The 25,471-nt window shown below is 40.3% G+C and overlaps 3 protein-coding genes across 4 annotated transcripts in view; 2 read left to right on the top strand and 1 right to left on the bottom strand.

The window, feature by feature from the left end:
• The window catches only part of bma (SCY1-like protein bma), a gene marked incomplete at its 3' end in the record, with an annotated part of 138,692 nt that overhangs the window by 44,245 nt on the left and 68,976 nt on the right, over positions 1-25,471 (top strand). For both annotated transcript variants that reach the window (XM_072303239.1, XM_072303240.1), the window contains 2 exon segments: positions 6,230-6,592; positions 8,305-8,425. In XM_072303239.1, coding sequence (XP_072159340.1) covers positions 6,230-6,592; positions 8,305-8,425 — 484 coding nt within the window.
• The window catches only part of LOC109039286 (cytochrome P450 6k1), a 350,075-nt gene that overhangs the window by 258,185 nt on the left and 66,419 nt on the right, over positions 1-25,471 (bottom strand). The gene's annotated exons all lie outside the window — the stretch shown is intronic.
• On the top strand, positions 8,438-25,208 carry LOC140225212 (uncharacterized). The gene is made up of 2 exons (XM_072303242.1): positions 8,438-14,131; positions 21,489-25,208. Exons 1-2 carry the CDS (start codon positions 13,245-13,247, stop codon positions 22,807-22,809), a joined length of 2,208 nt encoding a protein of 735 aa, XP_072159343.1. The 5' UTR covers positions 8,438-13,244; the 3' UTR covers positions 22,810-25,208.

Here is a 25,471-nt window from a genome sequence, read left to right as displayed (position 1 = left end):
TGCACTTGTTCATTTTTAATCCTCGTATAAAAACCACCCATTTGCTAAATACATTTCTAGCTGGAGCGCACTTTAGCTATGCATTCACCACTGCAAAAATGTCAAAGGAAATCGACAAGGCCAGCGTGCATGGAGGCTAATTCCGTTTTAATCTTCCGTCGCATTCTTAAGGCGGAATGATACAACTATTTGAACACTCCGGAATGCGTGAGGTATCACGCCGCATTTGAAGGCGTTTTCAAAACAGCCGAGTTCCGATATCCGGATAATCGTTTTGCATAGTTCATATTATTTTGTTTTATTCCGTACCAGTTTTTACAAAGTAAGTCGGCAATGGAGATCTAGCCCTTCCGATATGCACTATGTGCGATCAAATTCAAACACCTCCAGTTTTTAGAGTATGCAGCCAGCGCCACAATAGAGTTAAAATAGTTGCTCGTGTAGTGCCTTCAATCACAATTTAGTTAGCGGAGTATCTTGTTTGTAGCTTGGTTGAATAAGCAACACAAGGCATTTTTTTTTCTACTGAAAAGGTCATGCAAAACACGTTGATTTTATTGAAAATTCTCTAAAGCGACCCGCGAAGATTAATCATTATTTAACTTTTGTAGGAGTCAATTCAAACTTTATTGTTCACGAGGATAACGATCAACTCAGGGCAAATCGATCATCTTCCAGCAAATAACCAGAGAAAGGTTTCAAGAACTTTCCTCCCTCCTCTGGTGTACAAAATGTGTAAACTCGTTTAAAAAATATACACATCCACATACAATATATTTTAAAGACTCCGTAGTTTAACGATCTAATTGATGTAATGGGGGTAATGCTAGCTAAGTTCAAAATTTATAAAGTTCGCCTGAAGACGATTGCTCAATGTTAAGGTGAGCAGTTGGCTGGGCGAGTTTAATTTAGGAATTAAGGCCAGAATTTCTTAAACAATTATTCAATTCTTAGGTCGTCAGTCATCAACACGCGATTCCGAGCGTTGTACACTTTTAAGCGTCTCTAAATGAAAATTTTACCAGGTGTCTCTATTTTATTTCACAAACATCAGCAAAACTAAGCACAGAAATTTCACTGAGATATTCCCGAAAAAAATTGAATTGTTTAAGTCGATTTGTAATCTTGGAATAAAGATGCGTTCCTCTGCCTGGGGAACGAGGAATTTTGAGCTTTCACCACGTTACTAGTGTACGCTCTTTCCCGTCGTTTTGCATCGGGTATGTTACTAATGTATCCATTGATAAAGGCTTGCACTGCTCCATGGGAATTGGCGTCATTTTTCCAGCTGGGAAGCAATACCTATTTTCTCAATTTTTTTTTTATGTACCATTTCCACCTTTTTTCTCCTATTTTGTCCACTTTATGTAATGCCTGTAGGCTTGTCTTTGAGAAATTATTATTTTTACGTTTTAAAACTCTGCAACGTTCTTTTATTTAATGACTCTTTCAAGGATCGTTCAAATTTTTAGTCGTCGGAGATAAAAAAAAATTGTTGGGTACAAAGTACCTCTTCATTAGTGACCCCTATATTTTACTCTATGATGACAAGACATTTCTTGTAAAAATGTGTGTTTCCTAAGTTAGGCTCCACGTTTAGTTCAACAGCGTCTTGCAGCGCTCTCTTCCGTCCGCGCAAAACCACTTTTACGTATTGATAAGGTGCTACGGTGAACGCTCCCCAACGGCTTAGCGTTGGAACCGTCGTCTTGTTTTCTTTTTTTCCCCAACTGATAAAATATTTTTGATGAAAACTTGCTCACCCACTGATAAAGGGGAGCCTGAAATACAATTGCACAACTTGAGCAAGGGCATTGCGAAGAGGGAAAATTCTAAAAGCCGATGATTTGTCTATTTTTATCCGAGTAACATCAGAAGTGAAACTCAAAAGTTTTCACTGTTCCGCCAACCGTGTTTCAGAGCAACATTTTGGGAGAAAGCTCGATTTAAACATTAAGCTTTGGCTTTAAAAAATCGGGGAGCAGGTGAAAATGAATGACACGAGGCCGATTTCGGAAAGGGAAAAGCTTCGGCTTACGGTAAGAGCTGAGTGGGGGGGAGGGGGAGGGAGGAAGTCAAAAGGCAAATTACGTTTATAACCTCTAAATGTTTTCACTCTCCCTCATCCGCTTTTCCCAGTTGTTTCCTAGATTTGCGGAAAGTTTCGGAAAGTTAGATACCTACGGAAAGTTTCCGAACACGTCCTCCGCTCTCAGCGCCGTATTTCTACCGAGTTCTTTATCTCCGTGGCTTAAACTTTGGATCACCTCCACGCTGTCACGTGGCCGCGCGCTGATAAAAAAAAAGACGAAAAGAAGAAGATAAAAAAAGCACTGGTCTTACGAGTCGAATAGAGTTTTTCAATTGGTTGATTCATTGATTAATGAGGTTCGAGGGACGCCATATTTTGTGTCAAAGGGACGTGCGATACATCGCATCAATTCGTTCCATAATTTCAGCTACTTGTGATTATTTTCAAATTTTAAGATCGCAATTCTGTTGTCAGGAGACTAAAGCACTCACTTACCAATTTTTACAAAGAAATTCAACGTAATCAAGGCGTGATTTTTTTAGAGGAAAAATATCGCATTCGAGTGCAGTTTCGATCTCAGTATCGAATGCGATATTTTTCCTCTAAAAAAATCACGCCTTGATTACGTTGAATTTCTTTGTAAAAATTGGTAAGTGAGTGCTTTAGTCTCTTGACAACAGAATTGCGATCTCAAAATCGGAGAAAAATGACTAGTAGCTGAAAGAATGGAACCAATTGATGCGATGTATCGCATGCCGTTCTGACACAAAGTAGGTATGGCGTCCATCGAATCACCTTAAACACATTTTTTGATAATAGGCAAAATTATGTAACCCAATTTTTCAGATTTTTGACACCTAGAGTACCTGTATAGGTATACAGGAGAGTACTACCATCTCAATCCTTTTACTACACAAAAAGTGTGCCGCTCTCTGATTGGTCTCTCTTTGATGCAACTTCTGAATTGAGTTTGGATTGAACTTTGATGGATATTATTGCCGAAAATTAACCTTTGAGTTTGATTATCATTCATTTCTTAGCCAATAATAAATGCTCCTCTGGGTCGGGTTTGTTTACATTGGATCAGCTTTGAAGCTCCATGACAGTCCATTAATTAATCGCCCTATTATTGGTTCATTAGTTTTAACTAATTAATCAATTGGAGAGCGGCACAGAGATTACACTACCGCCCCGAACATAGGCACTATGTTGACATCCGCCCTCTCTTTTTTAAGAGAAATTTTCTCACTGCAAAATGGGGAAGTAAATAGCTTCTATGAATTGAAAAGCTCTGTGTATTCCATGAAAGAAGATAGAACAAGACAAAAAAAAAAAAAAAAAAAAAAAAAAAAAAAAAAAAAAACTGTCACAAAAAACTAAAACGGGAAAAGAAAAAGAAAATTTAAAAAACAAGTTAGTTTGTACGCAGGCACTGTTACGTAACGCAGTGCTTTGCCTTTCCTCCACCCCTGTCGCGCTTGGTCAGAAAATTATGTAGATCTACCTAACCCCTAGAGCGTTACGTAAGTTATTGACAGCCTGAATCAATAATTGGACATATTTACGCTAAAAGGAACTATGTTTCACGCAAATCCTATGAACATAGTTCCTTTTAGCATAAAAACGTCCAATTATTCAGCAACAGATTAACTATCGAAACGAATCACGATTAATCGATTATTTAATCGATTTATGTGCATAATTTGAGAATATAAATTTTTCCCTTTTTCCTTTTTTCCTGTGGCCTGGGATGAATGGGAGTAAAGAAGGAAGTTTGAGAAATTTATACTTTCAAATTTAAAGTCTTACATTACAACTCAAGGATACATTCAAGGAATAAATGAAGGAGAGATAAGAGACTGTTGGCATTTTTCGAAAATCGCCTAGGGTTCTTTACGATATGAGATAAACTAACACATTTTTAAAGGTTTGCAGGCGGATAGATATTCCGCCAAGTCCAAGATGGTTAACTCAAAGCTTGTAAAAGCAATAATATTCGACATTCTTGGCAACGGAGGCCCAGATTTCAACCGAGCGAATTCGTTCCTTCCCGCTTAAAATTATACTCGTTCATCCCAGTTGGAGACAGGTTTCGCTCGCATCGATCCCTGCCCGTCTCCACCGGGTCCACAGTCCTCTCATTCTCTTATCTTCTCTGTTCGCAATGAAAAAAAGTACGGCTACGTCAAAAAACGAAGAGGGGGAGGGGTGGGAAGAAGTGCCGTCGTAAATATTAACAACAAGATTAAGGAAAAAAAACTCGTTTACCGTAGCAATGATGGACGAACCAGCGGAAGAGAGTGGAGTGTAGTTAGACTTATTTTTCATGAGAATTATATTCATAGTGAAAATAAACGTAGGTAGCCAAATCTTTGAAAAGGGACCTTATTCTCTGATAGAATATATCTTCCTTGGAAGGCCCCATTAATGAGCCCCCCTGAAAAAACCGGTACCTTGCCACAATGAGGAATGGTCCTCGCCGGAACCCTATATCTCTTTTTGTTCAAAAGTTAAAGACACTTTTCAGTTACTCCTGTCCCACCCTGTTTAAGGCATGATACATTATATGACACTATAGGAACATTTAAAAGTACCGAAATCCCATACTTATTTTGGCCGCCATTTTGAATTTTAGGCGTTTTGGGGGGTGTTTCGGGGTCGGACAGTGGTAAACTTGTATATGTTGTTCAGGAGGACCTACTGATGACGTTTACATAGGAAAAATTTGTTATGTAATTTCTTCCTGGTGAAGCCTTTTTTTTCTTCTGTCTCCCCGATTACTCGTATAAGGAGCACACCCCTTCTTTGCCACTGTCTCTGGTTCTGTCTGGGAGAAATAGGAGGAAATGATACCCTGTGCAAAAGAGTACCTACAATTGTTGTGGAGTAAGATGTTGTGTAAGATGGTGGTAATCTGCCGTGATAGCGGAAAGAACGGTAAGTGCAAAAAATAAGTTTTGAGATGACCGGCTCGGAAGCGTATGACCGACAATTTTATTAAAAGAAACCTCTGTTCTTTATCAATTTGCCACTAGTCATCAGGAATACTCCTAGAAATCGTTTGGATGATTCAATTTCGACCGATTTCATTTCATTACAAAAAGGGTAATTTTCATTCTCATGTTGGGCTAGTGTTAGGCAAGACAGCCGTAAGTGCTATATTATGCTGCATGCTTTCGTTTTGGAACGTAACAAACACATTTTCAGGTTTGAAACTGGCAGGAAAGGGTGGCACTGTACTTGAAAACACTGTTTTCATTGGCTTTCGGGTGGATTTAATGTCACTTACTGCTTGCCTGAAACTACGTAATGTTTTGCTCATTAGGCTTTCTCATATGTATCGCTTTTATACAATTAAGATGAATTATATTTTTTTTTTCAGTGATTTCATCTAAAAGGTAATTGACGAAGTTTGAAGGAAACTCGATTTCGAAAATTTGACATTTGCCGCTCTCTCCGCTATCACGGCAGCATAGCCCCTATATGTCTCATTTCGTTGTCTTATCGGGCTGATCGAACTTTCAATTATCGGCTTGCAGGTCTCTAACAAAGCATAACAAAAGGGACAATTTGACGCTACGTAAAAGTCAACTAAATTTTTTGATAATTCTCGCTAATTCTGATGAGAAAATACGGTGATTTGCCACATCAAAAAGAAAAAGAAACAACAAATTGAGGTGCAAAAAACGAAGGAAGATGGTGAGTTTTGTAGATTTTAAGGATGGCTCATACGCGTTTGGACGTATTTTTATCAAAGAGATTCATGGGCAGGTGAGAAATATGGGGTGTGCTAAAGAAAGTTGCATAAGAAACAATGTTAAAGTGGGTGTGATTTCTGAAGAATTGGAAAAGCGGGATTTTAAATTCAGCAAACAGAACTACGTGCCAAATGAAAGCGGGATTCATGAGCCTCGGGCATGGCACGAGAGCGTTGCGGACAGGGCTCATGAGTTAAAGCGCCCCGACGACGATCTCCCCCCGCGCCCGGGCTCGATCATTGCCGGTGACGTCACTGGCACTTCATTATTCTCATTCACTCTTACGGCTAGAGAACTAAGAAGCCTATCCCATATTTCTCACCTGCACATAAATCTTTTTGATAGAAATACGTCCACTTTATGTCATAAGATGTGGCGAGTTTGGTGAGTTGCGTTTCGGGAGTATCGTGGGATACTGATTGGGTGTGTGTGGTTTCAGGAGGTCTCGATCTTCGTGTTCGAGAAGCGGCTGGCGGAGAAGCTGCACAAGCCGAAGCGGAAGGAGACGGTGGCCGAGATCCTGCGGGGCGGCGTGCGGCAGTTGGAGCGGTTCCGGCACCCGCGGATCCTCCAAGTCGTCCACGCCATCGAGGAGTGCAGCGAGACGATCGCCTTCGCCACGGAGCCGGTCATGGCCAGCCTGGCCAACATCCTCGCCTACCACGAGCACCAGGGCACCGGCGCCGGCCCTCCCGAGACCGGCGCCAGCGCCCACGCCCAGCCCCAGCACCCCATTCCCAGGCCGCCGCACGCCTGCGACTATAGTTTTTTAGGCATAGAGCTCAAATACGGCTTCCTTCAAGTAAGTCCTCCGCCATATCCGTTACTACTCCAACACCTTACGCTACAATACAGCAGGGTGTCTACTGCTCGGCAATTTCCAGAGGCTAATACTACTCACTTTCTAAGGGCGGGCCAGTAGCGCTGAAATAGTTTCTTTTGTAGGCGCGTACATGTAGTATTTCGCCTTTGCCATCATTTTGACCCCCTATTCGATACAATCTATCGAGTGCCTGAGTTGCTTACTGGAAAGTGACTGGCGGGCTCGTTCTGAATCTTTGAGAGCCTGTGAAGAAGTTACTAAATGCTTCAATCTTTTATGTTGATTGATTTTCGTCATCGTCTGTATTTTTTTTACTGTAAATCCTAGAGATGAACGGGCTCCGTTCTTTGGTTCTTTTTTTGATACTTATAAATCCTTGCTCTGCTAACTTAAAATATGATAGCAGTTCAGTCATCCCCGAATGTGAATTTCACTTCTCCGGGGTGTTTAAAACACAACCTCCCGACATCTATGGGCTATAACTTTCAATAATCGGCTCGCAGGCTTCAAACAAAGCAAGCATCATAAGAAGGACGATTTTTACGGTCGCCACAAAAAGTCAACGATATCATTTTGGAGATAATCCTGCTCAGTAAGTACGGTGATTTGCCACATCAAAAAGAAAAAGAAAAATGATTGAAGTGCAAAGAATAAATCAACATTGTGTGTTTTGCAAGTTTTGAGGAGGACTTATACACAAGTAATATAGTAAAATGTTTCACTTTCGTGAGTGTCATTTTTTGGCGGTGGCAAATCATCGTTTTCCCCCGGGGGATCAATCTCAGAGCTACCGTTTCCATTGGTTAAGAAAGAAAACGCCTGCCTCTACCAACTGAGCGCTTAAGAACTTGCATCTCTGCGATTAATGATGATTGCAGACCTGCAATTAATCATCTGAGTCAGGTTTTCCAAACCGTTCTACCTTAGAACTTTTCGAAACGAAAAATCAGTCCGCATCCCTTGAATCGTGAAACACGGTGGAAGAAGTTTATACGTGACACGACTCAAAAAGCCCTCGTTTGTTTGGTTAGAGGGACGTTCAATTGATACAACTAAATACGTGGACCGTCACATAAAAAGGGGATCTGAAAGGAAATGAAATTATATCACTTACGGATTGGATTAAAAAAAAAAAATTGTGGCGTGTTAATTGGGTTTGCACGAAGCCCCCAATTTTAATTGGCTTACTAGATTAATAGTGTCAATTATTCACATGCATTTGAGAATGATATCAATGAATAAAGTAAAAAAGTGCGTATTTCTATCGCAACGTTTCCAAAATCTCCGATAGTGTTGCATTATTTCAGGAGGAAAGCAACAAAACCCACCTCAAATCTTCTGTATTTGTTTTCTAGAATGAGTGAAAAAAATGTTGAAAAAATTTCAAGGAAACCTGTCGACTAGGTTTCGTTAACTTTGCAATCTGAGATACCAATTTTTCGATTTGAGCCATGCATTGACATTGAAAAAACAACCTCCAAAAATAGTAGCTGGTGTGCGGCTACTTTGAAAAATACAAAAAATATGAATTTGGGTTATCTGAGAATGGTTCTAATGACCACTTAGAACGACGCAGTGTTACATTTTCCTCTATTGCGCATCTTAGAAATTTTAAAGGCCAGATGTTTCTCCTCGGACTGTTTACTTTCGTTTCCTTTGTTCCCTTCTAAACTTTTTTTCTTTTCTTATAGCTAACGGAAGCGTTGTCGTTTTTACACTGCATTGGACACACGTTACATCACAACGTTTGTCCGGGGAGTATATTCGTCAATAAAAAAGGAATCTGGAAGCTTGGCGGCCTTGAATTTACAGGTAAGATTCCTGCTCAAAATGTCCATCGCATGTTGTCATGCCAGGCTATTGGTTTCTTGACTCATGTCTCAGGCACCATTGTGACGTTCCTACCCTCCTTTTTTAAGAAGATAAAGCCGTGAACGTTTTTTTTCTATCAAAATTAAGATTCTAAGCAAGATGGAAGATAATCTAAAATGTAAGTGAAGCTTTGTGAGTAGGTATAAGGAAAAGAGGATGCAGCTTGTCGGGCCTCGCGCTATCAGACGCGCAATCAGATCCGCTTTTCAGACGATGCGTCTCCTCTCCGTGCCGTGTGGGCCGGGAGTTCAGTTGATGTGCAGTTGTATTATGTAGCTCTTAGCTTAGAATAAACATTATTGCAAAGTTCTGGCTTTTCGGATCCTTTTTTTTCTCGTCAGCCTCGAGCATAACAAGCTTGCTGAACGTAGTAACGTAGGAGAGGGGGTAAGAGGGGGGTGGGGGTGTCTAAGTTCCAAGCCATGTTACTTGACAATACTCAGCCTTGACGATATTTTTATACGATTTTCTCCTTTGGCTTGGGACGAATAGTTGATATTGAAATATCTGTTCTGTCTCTTTGATTTTCTATCGGGAATGGAAAATTTACAAGTGGCTGAAAATTTTTTAGAAACTGAGAATTTTTTTTGTGTGAAAAATAATTTTTTTTTACTTCCTTTAGACACTGCCTCAATTATGAAGTTGTATCGCACAAAACGAACAAGTTCAGTGTGCAATGTTGGTTCTCTTATTCTACCCTGAAATTAGCTAATTTTTTTTTAGACATTTGCGAAATTGATGTAAATACAACTGTTTTGGAACTGTTCCTGTTTTTAAAAGTAGTCTTGAGTATACATATAAAAAGTAGGATTGTAACCAGCCGAGAGACGGAATTTTTCTATGTATATCTTACCCTTTAGAATCCAATTATGAAGAGTAACGCATAACGCCTCAGAGGAAAAGCGCTTTGGGGGTTAGACTACAGAGCGGTCAGGGGGCGCAGCCGCCTAGTACGTTGTTTAGGAGCAGTTTCGTCATACCGTGGCTGTTACTCGTAAGTGCATTTTGCCTAGCCCATCGATTGAAACAAATCCATCTTTTCAGACGATCAAGAGGTTTTTTATATCCGCAGTTTGGAACTGAAGACACGCTAAACTGCCTCCCCTGCTTCATCAAAATGTTTGTCAAGTTTTATTGAGCTTTAACTAAACGAAAAAGAGGAGGTATTACGTAATCAATGATTTGACAAGAAAAGTGGTTCCCGAGTGGTTTCCTGAGGCATGCCGATGTACACTAGCGCATTACTAAGAACGTAAAGGAATTACTCATACTATAAGCTGCATGATCCTCTAAATTTTCAAATTTTTGCTCAATTCGTTCTACCGTATTGCGACGACTATGGGCAGATGATAGATAGTTCCTGAATGAGCCCGCTGTATTCAGATTTTTGAATCTTGGGCTCATTTCTATAGGTTTTGCGCTTTTCGGTAGGAGACAGTTCTTAGACGAGCCCGCTCTATTTAAATCACCTCATGAAGGTAGCGAAGCTCTCTTTAGGCGTCTGGCCGTGTAGCAGCCAGGAAGCGCCATCCCCCAGTAATGAACAGTGTAAGTGAAGAAGGGGGGGGGGGTGAGGTGCTCACTGGAGGTTGGACCGCGTAGCGGCTAGGGAGTGTATATTATGCATCGTCTCATAGAGTGGACATTGACAAAGGAGTGAAAGTACCGGACTTAAATGGATCTAAACTCGGGGAAGGATCTAATTTTGGAGGATGGAGTATATTCGTTATCTGATAGTGCGGGAGGAAGCCACTAAGCTCGCACGCGACAAGGTGATTAAAAGCGGTTGGGGCCGGGGTCGGAGCAAGTTGCCGTAAGAGGGAGGCGGGGCGCCGTCTATAAATATTGAATGGGACCGCCCACATTCGCGACGAAGCTCGAAGCTCGGCTACCGGCGACAGGAACAAATAAGAAGTTATGGCTTAATTGAAGTGAAGCGCGTTTTTCACCGCTAATCCAGTACTCCGATCCACGACCGATCGGCCAATCACGGCTCCAATCAAATTAACCGTTCTAATTACTTCCGCCCGGATTGCCAGTCTACCTCCTTGACCATTTTCCCCAGAATTTCCTATTTATGACGTTTGAACACCCATTCATTCTGGAAGATGAAGATGAAAAAAATTCCAGCAAAATCTGGAATTCGACGTATGAAAAACAGACCACAACTTTCCTTAAAGAACTCATGGTTTAATTTCAAGCATACTTTATATAGAAAGACTTTTTACCATAAACCACACCAATTCCAAAAAAATCGATGATATAAATCGTCCATAATGACCTACGTCATCAAGAGAAACCAATGTGCCCGAAATCCAAACACCTCTTTTTTTTTCTATGTCAGATATGAATGTGTTCGTGCTGAAAGGAACCATGCGCCTCCTATTTATTGCGCTCAATACAGTTTATTTCAGTATGAATGCGCCAGAAAGTGCAAAATCACAGTTACAGAATCATGTTTTGATAGTTTAAGCCTATAGATTCGTTAAAAATCCCTTAAAATTCTGCGACTGCATCGTTTAAAGTTATGGTCGTTCAACCGGATTTACATTCTGTGATTATAAAAATGGTTTGTTTTCACGGTTTTTTGCATTTCCCAAAATTGAACGCATCGCTTATTGCATACAATTTTGAAGAAGAGACGAATGAGTACTTACATTTGACACATACAAACTTACATGCACATGAGTATTTACGCAAGGTCATTTACATTGCATTTTTACACATTGACGTATTTTCGACCACATCTATGATATAAAAACTGACTCCGACCTAGATCTGTAGATTTGAATATTACATTATGAAAGGAAATGGTTTCCAAGTCGAGTGGTTTTGAATGTCAGGAAGATTGAGATACGGAAGTATTTCCCTTTCTCAAGTGTTTATGTCTACACATGTTAAAAAGATATGCGAGAAATGTTGGAGCCCAACGTTTAATTATTGACATAATTTGGTCACACGTGCTCAGAAGCACCATTACTGCCCAAAGCGATGCAAGCAATTGGACAAGGTAGAATGATTTGTCAGAAAACTGTCAAACATATAAAGAGTCTCATTTCATTGCTCCGTGGGCGTATCTTACCACATGAGCTCGGAAAGCATGGAGTTAAGTGTATAACATGGCTCACTCGATAATTGAGATACGCTCTTTCGTCAAAAGAGTTCATAGACAAATACAAATCTTACCGCGATGTGGCAAACTCTTGAACAAGTCTGTTGGTGACACCTCAAGTGCACTGCAAAAATTCTGACTTATCTTCGTTTTTGATACCAGTTTCGAACGGTTATTCGCGTTTACCTTTTCTTCCGCAGAGATAGATAATGTTTTCCGATTGTCAACGGAGATCAGTAAAGTAGGTGCGTAACTTTCAATTAAGACCCACGTGCATTTAATGAATCGAAAAAATTGGTAAACTGTAGGTAAATCGTTCAAGCCTACCGATATCCATGATGTAGGTTAACATTGTAACATCTCTCAAGGTACCTTTTTTGAAAATCCACATCGATAAATAAAATAGGCATGGTGAAAGTGATCGTTTCGATTGTGGTTGAGTGAATCCTCTTAAAAACAGTTGTAATTGAAGATAAATTATACTTGAACTCCTAGGACTTTCTGAGTAACATCTAATGTAGTAAAATTTACTGAAATCTATCATATGTAGATGCTAATTTTAGCTGTGCCTCTCGAAGTGACTCAATTAGTCACGTGGGCAAAGGGAATTATACCGGGATACCATCAGTGAAATGCGATTTTCACAGTTCACCTCAACAACTCATACCTATCAGCCGTCAAGGTGCTCCGCCAGGAACAGAGTCCATTTCACGTTTTAGTACTCTGAGTAGAATTTATTGTCCTTCCGTTTAGTATCTATTGATCACACATGCCTGAGAACGATTACCTCATCAGCTTAACTCGATTGGAAGATCACTTGATTAATCGGTTAAAAATAAAAAAACAATATACTTCCTACTTTATAGACGGACGAGATACATTAACTATTCACCACTATCGAGCGCGATCAAACATCCAAGAGCGTTTTTTTTATTGAATGAAGTCCATAAGGCGCAGCTTTTTAACTTCCACGAAAAACCCTGCTGTGCATCTCAACACTCCTGAAAGCTGAGAGACGGCTTGAAAGAACCACAGGCTGACAAATATCTTACACCAGTTCATTTGCGGAGACATCTTACGACCTGTAGAACCCAAACACAAAGCACCAAAACGCCTACGGAATCCAAAAAGCCTACCCGAACAAAAAAATTCACTGGGATTAAAGTATCCAAAAAACTGAAAAGGCCCCCTAATGTTTAATACCCAACAGGAACTCTTTGGCAAAGACTCCTCGCGTCTCGAAGAACCTAAAAAGTATACATGACTTACGAAGACTATCGAACCCAAGGGGTGCAATGAAGAAAAAAAGCTCACTAAACCCGAAGGACCGAGATTTATAAGGTTCACAGATCATGACGGGCTCACAATTGAGAAAAGAATTCTATTAGAAATCATCAAATTGAATTTTCCTTCTTCTGCGAAACCCGAAGAGCATCCAAAATTAAAAGGGTCTGCGGAATTGAGAGAGCCCCCAGAATCCAAAAGTTATGCAAAATCAAAAAAGCTCACAAACTCAAAGGATCCACAGAACCAAAAGCGACCAAAATAACTGAGAAAGCCTCCAGGACGCACAAAATCCAAAGGATCAGCCAAGTGGGCCCGGGAGACCCACGGAACTGGACGTTATTGGCACAAGAGTGAGTTGTTATGAAACTTATGCTCGCTAAATCAGGAATGCGGTTGATCTACCTGAGTCTTAGCTTGGCGAGCGTGTTGCCGACCGCGACGAAAAGTCACTCGATGGAGATGAGCTTCATCTCGAAGATCGCCAAAGAGACGACAAAACGCTCCGGGGAGTCCTTCTTCCACGTCTTCAACTTTCACCGGAACTTCTCGATGACCCAGCTCATCCGGGACCTGCACAGGAACCTCATCCCAACTGTCCTTATCGAGCACTCGACAGACGTCCGGGAGTTTGCCACCCGCCGCCGCGTTAAGAACATCCTCTTCCTCCTCAACGACTGCCACGACATTATCAACGTCGTCCTCGACTCCCTCGCCCAAGAGCGAGCCAAGAGAGTTCCGCTACAGCTCATTGCCGGAGACGCCGAGGGCGAGGGTTCCACGGATCATGGAGGGCCCGTGGAACCCGGCAGACCCATGGAGCCCAATGGGAATGATAGGACCCAGAGACCCAAGTTTCCGAAGCTTCCGAAGCTTCCGAATTACTGCATCCGCTACGGTCGGAACTCGGTGGATCCGTTCGGGCGGGCATTCGGGGGCCCGGCGAGGGATGAGGCGGACTGCGAGGCGGAGATGTACATCGACGCCATGGACTTGGAGCCGGACTCGATGCTCCCGGATGAGGTGTTCAACCTGACCCGCGGCCTCTACGCGCACAACATCTGGAACGGGGAGAATTACCTCGTCTTTGCCTTCTCCCCCCACGAGGACCGCGATAGGACGGAAATGAGGAACCTCGAGGATGCCGTCGTCACCGACCAGGAGGAGGAGGACGCAGAGATCTGCGAGACTCCCGGCTGCGATTTGCTCTTTGTCTTCAAGTTCATCTGGCGCTTTTTCCATGGATACAGGTAATAGACCACTAGAGAAGTTACTAATTCAATTCTCATACTTGTTCCTCACCTAAAACTTCACGTCGAGCATAGCTCTCTCAACGAAAGTTAGTTAAAAAAACAACTCCAAATTGAGGTATTAACGTTTTTAGCCTACATTGGTTACGGGAATTTTGTATATCCCACTTACATAAAAAGTAATGGTCTGCGTCTTCGCGCTTTACAACGGTCTTCGCAGGTATTTTAATTAATCGATCCGTATTCCCGCCTTGTGTCCTTCAAAAAGTTAAAAACGTGTAAAATATAATTTAAAAACTCACTAGTCAGAGAAAATCCAAATCAATCCGACGCGTGTTTCGACCCGTTGGATCATCATCAGGGGCGCGACGCGCGACTGGTATGCTCTTCAGGTATGCGGCGGTTGCTGGGCCTTTCTTTGTTGTCCTTGCTGCCAGATGTTCGAAACAACTTAAATAATGTGTTGGGTGGCGGAAATTCTACATTCATCGAGTGGTCTTTCTTTTGTTTTTGGGTAAAGATATTTTCCCAACATGTCAGTCTATTGATATTAATTTCATCCTTCAGTAATTGAAGTTCAAAATCAATGTCGTGTTTTTCATCCCAAAAATATACTGATATTGCTGATTTTTCTATTGATTGATTTTTGATGCGTCTGGCGTGTTCTTGAGCTCGAATTTTTATGGTTCTCGACGTTTTTCCTATGTAAACTTTATGGCGATTTTTACATCGTATTTTATAAACTTCTGCTTTTTGTAACCTGTCTGTCTCATTTTTTATTTTTTTGCCGAATTTTCGAACGTATTTTCAACTCATATAATATAAAATTGTGTTTCTATAATCCATACTGTTTCCGAAAACAATGCGGCGAAAGATAATAAATGAGACAGACAGGTTACAAAAAGCAGGAGTTTATAAAATACGATGTAAAAATTGCCTTAAAGTTTACATAGAAAAAACGTCGTGATCCATAAAAATTCGAGCTCATGAACACGCCAGACACTCCAAAAATAAAGCAATAGAAAAATCAGCAATAGCAGCATATTTTTGGAGGGAAAAACACGACAATGATTTTGAACCTCAATTACTGAAGGAAGAAAATAATATCAATAGACTGACATGTTGGGAAAATATCTTTTTCCAAAAACGAAAGTACGTAGAAACGATGAATGTAGAATTTCCGCCACCCAACACATTATATAAGTTGTTTCGAACATCTGGTAACAGGGACAACAAAGAAAGGCCCAGCAACCGCCGCATATCAGAAGATCATACTAGTCGCGCCCCTAATGATGATTCAACGGGTCGAAACGCGCGTCGGATTAATTTGAATTTTCTCTGACAATCGAGTTTTTATATTTTATTTTAACCTTTGACCTAGTCTGGTACTTTTAAAATATTTGATTAAAAACGTGTAACAGCTAAGCCGAAGCACTGGGATACTGCTCGGTGACGTTTAGGGCGCGATTTAATCCACATGGATATTGATTTTTCATGGGCGAGAGGTTTAAATTATGCGTCAAAAAACTTTAAATATCTTTGCTAGGAGTTGAATTCACTTATTTCATTGCCCAAATTGTTTTGCGTGAGAATTTGATGCGAATATATGCATCAACAAGCTTGAATTTGTAACTTACCTGGTGGTCCATTCGTTCAGACATGCAGAAATTTTGTTTCTACCAGTGCAAGGAGAAAATGAAGCCCTCTACTGACCTATTGGTGACAGGCAGAAATTTTTACTTCCAGTAATTCAACATGTCCTTATGGACGATGGATCACTGAACAGGTTAAGAAATGAAGCATCTCAACCTTTCACGTAGAAAATGTTGATAATATGGGACGGTTTTAAAAACAATTATCAGGTGAAAAATAAACATAGCAAAGGCGGAAAAACGGAAGGCCTGCCCCGTAAAAAAATGTGAGAAATTTTTCCAAGTATGTGCCTGACTGATATTCTACTTTGGAATTTAAAATTGACCAATTTTTAGGCGGGGACAGCTCAAAACTACTCCCGTAATGACCTGATTTTTCGAAATATTTCAATGGAAGCCCCACGGACCCCTCCCCCTTCTTTAGGAGCTGAACAAATTCACAATGCAAGAGCGTAAAAAAAAGCTACAGTCCATGCTTTTGTCCATGATATAAAACTTATTTTTAGTCCCATCTCTCTGGTGTCACGAGAGCTGAGGAATTAAACAAGGAAAATTTGAATAATCGAGGAAAATTTTCCTCCAAAAATTTCAGATGAATTAAACACTTATCATAGATTCTTATGAAATGATTAAAGCTCGTTCTTCGTGCTACATTTTCCTTTCTTTTTAGATTTAATGAACCTGTTGGCGCAAAGTTTCTTGAAAATTACGTGGACATTTTTTTCTTCCTTTCACCTATTCATTTGTTCTCCTTGTATGAAGAGAACTTGAATTCTCGGGGGTCAAAGAGGTAGTTAGACTAATATTTCATTTCATTTTTCCTCTTCAAAATTTTACGAAAGAATTGGTTCACTAACAGCGAGTTTGGATATCAGCTCCAATGGAAGATGTAAGTACCTTTATTGAGCATGTTTAAGAGGCACAAATTAAAATTACTTTATTTGTATGCTTTTCGCTCTTTTTAATTAGTAATATTTTAATTTTTCTGGTGAGCGTTGATTTCCAAACTTTCTTGTGCGTGAGTCTTTCTCTGCGTAAAATGATATAGGAGTCACATAACATAATGATGTGATTCTTATCGCTTACAGTGACTCGTTCTGAAAAAAAACCATGCAAATGAAGCCTTTTTTCTCAAATCTGTAAATAGTTGATCGAAAATCAGGATTTTTTTTATTTTCTAATTTTGAGTGGTTATAATACGTTTACCCTAAAGTCTGTATCCACTCTAGAAATAAAATAAGTAGTAAAAAGTAATTAACATAAAGAGACAATGGAACATAAGCGACCTGACACTTCAACCTTCTTCATAGCGTAATATTTACATTCGGAGCTGATTCGCCTCATAATTATCGATCTGTGGCGATCCTTGAAAGTTGGCAGCACCGTCTTTCCCCCATTAAAATGTATGTTAAACAATTAATTCTTGGTGAGGCAGCTTGCCTCGCCTAAAACCCGAGAAAAAATGGATCGTTCCAGCTCATTCAGGATCATTCAATTTTCAATGATCCTGAATGAGTTTGAATGATTCTTCAATGAGCTTGAATGATCCCGAATGAGCTTGAGTGCGCTGGCTCATTGGATCGTTCAACTTGAATGTGCATCGGGTCATTCACCCAATGTGCTTGAATGCGCTGGCTCATTCGATCATTCAACATGGATGCACTAACTCGTTGGATCGTTCAACTTGTATAATCAGGATCATTCAATTTGAATGATTCAATTTATCAGCTTATTCAAACTCATTGGGCCAATGATCACGCTTATCGTAACTGAATCATCGAGAGCATTGAAATTGAACGACCCAACATGCTGGCTCATTCAAGCTTATTAAATCAACGATCAAGATTATTGAAGTTGAATAAGCCACCAGAATGATATGGATGATATGATCAGCAGATTCGGATATTCAAGTATCGGTCTGATGAGAATCTATCATAAAGAAATTGTAAAAAGTATAGAAGCAAAAGTACGTGGGTATCCATACTCACTTTGCAGTTTTTCTTCAACAGAAAAATGAAAGGGGAAAAAAAAACAAAAAAAAAAAAAAACATATGATGATAGAAAAAGTTAAAAAAACACAGGCTAACCAGAAGTTTAATCCAATTCCTTTTGAAGTAAGCTCATCCTCCGCCCTATTACAGTAATAGCGTGAATGTACCTTTAATAAAAGTAGTTTGAAGGTGAAAATTTTTGCTACAAACCATCTCCCCCACGCTGTCAAGAATTCAAACCACAAAACAGTCATGATGGGAGAGGCTCGTAGCTTTGCCGCCGAGTTGTAAAGCTGCTCTGCTCTGGCTCTGCCGTGCCAAGGAAGAACGTCGTATGAGCCTTCAGACGTTGCCAAATTTCCTCCAATAAAAACCAAATTTACTGGGAAATTGCGGATGTTACTTTCTGAAATTTTCAGATAATTTTGTACTTAATTTAATCCAAAATATCTGAACTTTTCAAGGAAAAATATACAAGAATGTTTTCAAAAATACATGTTTTATCAAGGGAAATTTGGCAACTCTCAAATATTCATACGGCGTTCTTCCTTAGCACGGCAGTGCTGCGGGGATACTTCTCATTGACTACTGAAAAAGTTAACTAAAAGGAAACATGTTAAATTAACAGCATAACCAGAAAAATGTTGAATTGAAGAATGAACCGCGCGTTTAGAATTACACGAGCAATGTCGCCGTTACTTTGATTTTAAAGAAAGAAAGCAGCAAAAATTACATTGGGATACAAGGATATGTAATTGATTTTGTCTTTGAAATAATTAAATTACCTTAGATTGTGCTTTGAATTGAAACAAGGCCGAACGTACTTACAATTTTGTGCTCGAGTGTTCGTTCTAATGAAGTGTCATCAATGGAGAAAATTTTATCGGAATAAAATTGTGTCTTCGGAACACAAAGCAGTGCATTTGATGGCTGGAACACGACTCACAAGTATAAGGTAAGTTCATACTTATAACTTGTTAAACAGTCTAGGGAAATAACAAGAGATAGAATTCAAAGCAGTATAGAAGAGAAATCACAGAGCTGAGGATTTTAATTATCGAGAAAAGAAGGGTTTCCCTCACACTATTTTTTCCGGTAAATTCGTTAGTCTTATGACAATAAAAAAAATGAGCCTTACATGATAATATAAAAAATAGAGACAAGAAAGTGACGTAATCGTAGCAACCCTTAAGACAGGAGGATGGAAGAATATTTAAGCAATGTGGCAACGCCGTTACTTCCCCGCCTCCCGCCACTGGCCACTCTGCAGTTTGCTGCGTGAGGAAAACAAAGGAAGATGCCGTTGAGCAAGGGAAGATTTGGAAATTCCACCCCAAACCTACGCGGCCGAGGGCTCGCGTTGGTCTGATCTGATCAGTCTAGGACTACGATTAGTCTTACTGCCTGCGTATCATTAGCGTGTCGCCGCTCAGATTTTTCTTCTGTGTTGCTTTAAATTTTCTCGTTTTTTCCCTAGACCGTTTAACAAATTATCAGTATGATCTTACCTTATACCTGTGAGTTGTGCTCCAGCCATCAAATGCACTGCTTTGTGTTCTGAAGATACATTTTTACTCCAATAATATGGTCTCCATCGTTGACACTTCATTTGAACAAACACTCAAGCACAAAATTGTAAGTACCTATTGGCTTGTTTCAATTCAAAGCACAATCTAAGTAATTTAATTATTTCAAAGACAAAATCAATTACATATCCTTGTATCCCTATGTAATTTTTGCTGCTTTCTTTCTTTTAAATCAGAGTAACAGCGATGTCACTCATGCAATTCTAAACGCGCGGTTCATTCTTCAATTCAACATTTGTCTGGTTATGCTGTTAATTTAATATGTTTCTTTTTAGTTAAATTTTTCAGTTGTTGATGGAAAGTATCCCCGCGGCAGCTTTGCAACTCGGCGGCAAAGCTACGAGCCTCTCCCATCATGACTGTTTTGTGGTTTGCATTCTTGACAGCGTGGGGGAGATGGTTTGTAGCAAAAATTTTCACCTTCAAACTACTTTTATTAAAGGTACATTCACGCTATTACTGTAATAGGGCGGAGGATGAGCTTACTTCAAGAGGAATTGGACGAAACTTCTGGTGAGCCTGTGTTTTTTTAACTTTTTCTATCATCATATGTTTTTTTTTTTCCCCCTTCATTTTTCTGTTGAAGAAAAACTGCAAAGCAGTGAGAATGGATACCCATGTACTTTTGCTTCTATACTGTTTACAATTTTTTATAACAGATTCTCATCAGACCGAGACCTTGACTCATTGGAATTCAACGATCAGGATCATTCAAGCTGGTTTGGATTCAACGATCAGGATCATTCAAGCTCGTTGAAATGCAACGATCAGGATCATTCAAGCTGGTTGGGATTCAACGATCAGGATCATTCAAGCTCGTTGAAATGCAACGATCAGGATCATTCAAGCTGGTTGGGATTCAACGATCAGGATCATTCAAGCTCGTTGAAATTCAATGATCAGGATTATTCAAGCTCGTTGGAATCCAATGATCCGGATCATTCAAGCTCGTTAAAATCCAATGATCAGGATCATTCAAGCTCGTTGGAATCCAATGATCCGGATCATTCAAGCTCGTTGAAATCCAATGATCCGGATCATTCAAGCTCGTTGAAATCCAATGATCCGGATCATTCAAGCTCGTTAAAATCCAATGATCAGGATCATTCAAGCTCGTTGGAATCCAATGATCCGGATCATTCAAGCTCGTTGAAATCCAATGATCCGGACCATTCAAGCTCGTTGAAATCCAATGATCCGGATCATTCAAGCTCATTGAAATCCAATGATCCGGATCATTCAAGCTCATTCGGGCGCATTAAAATTCAATGATCAAGTGAACGATCTGGATCATTCAAATTTGAATGAGCTGACGAAAAACTCATTCAAATTGAATGATCCGGATCGTTCATTTTTCAATGAGCTTGAATGATCCATTTTTTCTCGGGAATCGATAGTTGCAATGGATGTAAGTGGGAGGAAACAGTGTTGCCAACTTGCTAAATCGCCACTATCACCGATGACCAAAGGACTGAGAAACTGGTCTAGCAATTCTTAACACAATTGCAAAAATTTGCCCAGCAAAAAGGTTACCCCAAAATTCATCAGTCATTATTAGGCGAAGTCATTATTAGGATGTAACTTGTGCGCCACCCTATTACTTCCCTTGAATCTGTATGAAGGGGGTCTCTAAAAAATAATGTCTCTCAATATGAACGCCTATCTTTATGAATGTCCCTTCATAGGGATTGTTAAGACAAGTCGGCTCATGGATATCACGAGCGGTGAAAAATATTACACGGTTTTAATTTATTTTCCAAGCTTTGATCGACTCATTCCCAGTCCCCCTCCTCTGTTTCCTCTCTCATTCTGTTGTATCCTAACGTGACTTCTAATTCTCCGGTCCACTCCAGGTTAATATCATTGCAACCGGTAACAATGTAATATTTTCTACCGTCTGTGACACTGTGGAGGCCTAAAATACGAGAGTCAATCAGAGATGGGTCTCTCAAGTCTTAACTCACAATGCAAAGGGACTCCAATGGAGTGTTCATAAACTACGAAACGAGCTTTTTCGTCAATTTTGACCACCCTCATTTATTTCAACGCTTTTGTTCCGTAGGACCCTGGCCCCCTATTGAGTATTACATAATTCACGAAGGGCTCTTAATGAGAATTATCATTACAGAACGGTGATATGCTTCAAGCGACAGTGCTACCGCTACGACCCATTCTACGAGCGGATCTGGGAGTACGTGGAAGCCAAGGCGGAGTATTTTGACTTCTCTTGGAGCGTGATGAACAAGAAACCCCTCTCTTTTCTCTACCTGGAGAACGAAACGGAAGAACCGGGCTTTGCACGCAAGTTCTGGAATGACATCATGCTCCAGGCCGTTTTCATTATGATGAAGAAACTCGACTTTTCGCTCGCGTACTACGGGCCCCCGCTGGAGGACTCAGAGAACGAGACCAGGGCCCCGCGCGACCTCCAGAGCGCCCTCCAATCAGGCATCGACTTCCACGTCCTCCAGGGCGTCCTCCACGACACCGACCTCGCAACCCTGGACTTCTCCCACCCCGTCGACACCGGGATGCTCTGCTTCATCACCCCTCGCCCCGGCGCCATCCCCGATTCCCTTGTCGCATTCAAAAGCTTCACCCTCTGCGTGTGGCTCCTCGTCCTCACTACCTACCTCTCTTTCCTACTCCTCCGCTATGGTTACCATCGCCTCTTCAACGACCCCATGGCCTACACTCCCGACAACCGCTTCATCTCCTGGAAACTCCTCTTCCTGACCTTCGCTTTCTCGACATTTATCCTCATCACTGCCTTCCAAACCGAGATGGCCACCCTCTTTACTCGCAGAGTGCGCTACGCCGACCCCGAGAAGATCGCCGACCTCCAGCACTCCGAACACTTGATCCACGCTGCCAACGTGAACCTCCACCTGGACTCGGAGGACTTCGGCTACTCTTGGATCCGCGATTGGCTCACCGACTTCTTCTCATTCTCCCCCGATGGCGTCAGCCATGTCATCGAGCATCTTTACCACCTGAGCAACCCCATCTTTTGGCGAAATGTCACTCGTGGGAAGTCATCACTCCCGGCCCCTGAACCCGAGGCTCTGGTGTTCCACGTCCCGTATCATTTCCAACGCTACAAGAACTTCATCCTCTTCGAAAAGGAGAGTGGCTCCGACTCGCATTTAGTCCAAGAGTGTGTCGTGACGAATCCGTACTCCTACCCGGTGGTTAAGTACTCCTTCTTCACGGACAAAGTTAACGAGCTTTTGGTACGGCTCAACGAGGCTGGAATTATGCAGCACATGATCCGGCAGAAATTCGTACCCGAAAGGAGAGCACTCACCTCCGCCGCTGAGGACAATCCGGATGAAATTCTCAAGGTTTTCAGCTCCGCCGACCTTCAAATCGCATTTATTTGTCTTCTCGTCGGCCTTGTTTTCAGCGCTGGCGCGCTCATGTTTGAAACGGTGCGCAGATTTCGATAAACCTTCACTGGAGTATTTTTTCAGGAATGATAACTGCAAAAAAAGTGATTATGCATTTTTAATGGATTTTTACACTTCTTTTAATGTCTTATGTTTTTCAACCAAAGTGAGCCAAAATTTGCCCGAATCCACATCAAATAATGTGGATTCTTGACAAAAAATTCAATGTAATCAGACCATATTTTCGCCCTCAAAAAATTCGTGAAATTTTCTAAATCTCAATTTTTTAAAGGAGAAGTTCGATTGACATTCGAATGAATTAAAAAAACCAGGCCAGATACATGGTTCCTATTTGCACTTCAAACTATAATTATATGTCCAAGTGTCACCAAAAGAATTCTAAGTTGACCGGTTCGGTGGCCAACGAGATAAGACGGGTTTTCTAACTTCAAAATGTGCAGAAATCAGGTCCTAAAACGTCTTTGTCTGTACCGTTTTGTGGATCGAAAATCTGCCGTATCTCGTTGATCACTAAACCGATTCTTGGAATTTTTTCTGGTAACACTTCAATATATAATTATAATTTTAAGTGCAAACTGAAGAATGTATCCAGCCAGGTTTTCCTAATCCGTTCGAATTTCAGTCGAATTAAAAAAAGGAGATTAGTAATAATTTACGAATTTCTTTGCAGGCAACAATATGGTCTTATCACCTTGCATTTTCTTGTTAAGAAATTACAAAATATAATGTAAATTCAGTCAAACTCCGGCCCACTTCGGTTTCAAAACATGGGAGATATAAAGAGGCGTGAAATTCTCCAAAAAGAAGCTCAACAAAGGTGTTTGGGAGGCTAATCGTAGGGAGGAGGGGCGGGGCAAGGAGCCGAAATTGGCCGAGTCTTGGTTTAGAACCCCTTCAATGATCTGGGGTGGTTAAAATGAAAATCCGTAAGAATGAGGAATTTTAGCATGCTTACACCTAGGGATATCCTTTGTAACTGGCAACCGGGTGGACTCCTTTGTCGAAGTTTCGAAAATTAATTTTCCGACCCTTCTTAACAAATATAGCTTTACCGAAGGTCTTGTCACTGTAGACGTAATGTCATCTTCCTTGAATGTCGTTACAGATGCCAATATGATTATAAATTTCCAAAATCTTTAGGACTGTGTCAAAACACTGCTGGCGATTACTGAAGTGCCGTGGATTTTAATTAAGAGAACACTGAATCCTATCATGCAGCTTTAATTGCCCACATCCGAAGAGGCTCCCTGAGTTGACAGTTAGGTAGCCTTATACTTAATTACATACTAGAAAAGTACAGTTCTCAACCCTTTAAATCGTTGTAAAGAATACGCTGATTAACCTGCTAATGTATAATGACCGTTCTCAATGTTTTTTTGCACGTAGACACTTTTGTTCCATTTAAGCACCATCCACATACTATAAAAAGCTGTAATTTCACTTTAGTCATTTGTTTTTGTCAACTTAAGAGATATTCCTCGTTATAGAATAAGTTTTCAGTCCTTAATGTCTTCATTTTCAACAATTATTTCTCTTTAAAGAGGCCATCAAAGCCCATGTGTGATATTTCATTTAGAAAAGAGTTATAATGTTTAAAATACGAAAACGAACGAAAGGCAATAACAAAGTTAATAACTTTCGAAGTATCAAATTCACCGTTTAGGGCGCGCAAAACGCACTCTTGTTAAGTAGGTTGGTTGATGTTCTGACGAAAGTTATTTTAGTTTTAAAATTAAGGAAATCTTTTAGGATTTATATGGATCATATATTCACTCGTAATGAAAAAAAAAGAAAACCCTCAACGAATGACTGAGAATCTGTGACAATCACAAAAAAGGAAAACATTCAAAGCTTAGGGGATATTCTAAATTTTGCTATTGAATTATTAGAATACAAGGTAAATTTAAATGCATGTACAGTTTTCAAAGATAATAAGATCGAGAGAAAACGAGAAAAAAACCAGACATTTACCATTTCCACCCGCAAATGACCATTTGAATTTGAAAGAATTAAATGGATAATTAATCTGAAGTTGTCTTATTAGTTGGAAAACATGGAAATGAATGCCATAGTGTCAGGTTTTGCAATGCGGATTTGCCAAGCCGGAGGGATCAATTTTTGGCTAGAAATAATTTTAAGGAAAAGAACTCGATTTGTGTTAAAAAAAAACCTTCCTCTGTGAAATGCCTCTATTAACCAATTCGTATCTTTGTGAAATACTTGTACTTCGGATGTCTGTAATACACCAATCCCTTATCAAATTCACAAACAATAACTTTCCATTACATCTTATTATTCTCTTGATTATATAAAATTTAACTTGACTAAAATCTTTGTTAATAATAAACGTAAAAAGTACCTAGGTGTTCGGAAGGATCTTACTTTCTCCTCTTCTGCAAACTTCAGCAATTAAAGTGACTTTCTATATGCACCAACTACGTGTGTTAAGGGCATTTCTATGTGACCAGCTCTACTGACCAAGAGAAACGATTGAATAGGCTCATTTTGAATGAGGTCTCTTCAGCATCGATCCTTGAAAAATGGCATTAACACTGTTTTTCCTCCATTTAAATATAATTAAAACAATCGATTCTTGGTGAGACATCTTGTCTCGCCCAAAAGCGATATTTTGAATGAATTTAAATTTGTAATTTAATGCCAATTTGAAAAATCGTCCCTGAGTCTTTTTTTGACAACTCTG

The sequence above is a fragment of the Bemisia tabaci genome, chromosome 8 (assembly GCF_918797505.1).
Source record: "Bemisia tabaci chromosome 8, PGI_BMITA_v3".
In the NCBI taxonomy this organism is placed as follows: domain Eukaryota; kingdom Metazoa; phylum Arthropoda; class Insecta; order Hemiptera; family Aleyrodidae; genus Bemisia; species Bemisia tabaci.
The sequence above is the reverse complement of the archived record's forward strand: the minus strand, read 5'-3'. Positions and strand labels throughout refer to the sequence as shown.

Coding starts and splice junctions, on each gene's coding strand:
- LOC140225212 (XM_072303242.1), top strand. CDS start 13,245: ATGAAACTTATGCTCGCTAAATCAGGAATGCGGTTGATCTACCTGAGT. Junction 14,132..21,488: donor CGCTTTTTCCATGGATACAG/GTAATAGACCAC, acceptor TTATCATTACAG/AACGGTGATATGCTTCAAGC.